The sequence below is a fragment of the Brassica rapa genome, chromosome A05 (genome assembly GCF_000309985.2).
Source record: "Brassica rapa cultivar Chiifu-401-42 chromosome A05, CAAS_Brap_v3.01, whole genome shotgun sequence".
In the NCBI taxonomy this organism is placed as follows: domain Eukaryota; kingdom Viridiplantae; phylum Streptophyta; class Magnoliopsida; order Brassicales; family Brassicaceae; genus Brassica; species Brassica rapa.
In genome coordinates, this window is record NC_024799.2 from 24,775,881 (window position 1) to 24,776,209 (window position 329).

The 329-nt window shown below is 30.4% G+C and overlaps 1 protein-coding gene across 1 annotated transcript in view; it reads left to right on the forward strand.

The window, feature by feature from the left end:
• The window catches only part of LOC103870296 (homogentisate solanesyltransferase, chloroplastic), a gene marked incomplete in the record, with an annotated part of 2,561 nt that overhangs the window by 1,988 nt on the left and 244 nt on the right, over positions 1 to 329 (forward strand). The window contains 1 exon segment of the mRNA XM_033291524.1: positions 176 to 208. Within this exon segment, the coding sequence (XP_033147415.1) occupies positions 176 to 208 (33 nt within the window).

Sequence of the window (329 nt, forward strand, 5' to 3'; positions counted from 1 at the left end):
ATGCATATCCCAAGATACTCTAATATAGCTTACAAGTATGGTCAGACTTAAAAAAAAAGTATGGTCAGACTAAGAAAATGTCCCAAAAAAGACTTCATAACTATGTGCTTTATTTCACTGTCATATTCATCAGTCTCATGACTTTCTAATATCAATGATGTTCTTCTTTTTGTAGACATGGGTGCTAGAAAAAGCAAACTACACAAAGGTAAAAAAACACTTCTGCAAAACATCAACTTCTTATCATGAAATGATATCAGAAGATGATGATGTAAATAAATATGATCAGTGTGGTGTGTATCTAATGGAATAGAAAAACTTTATTTATC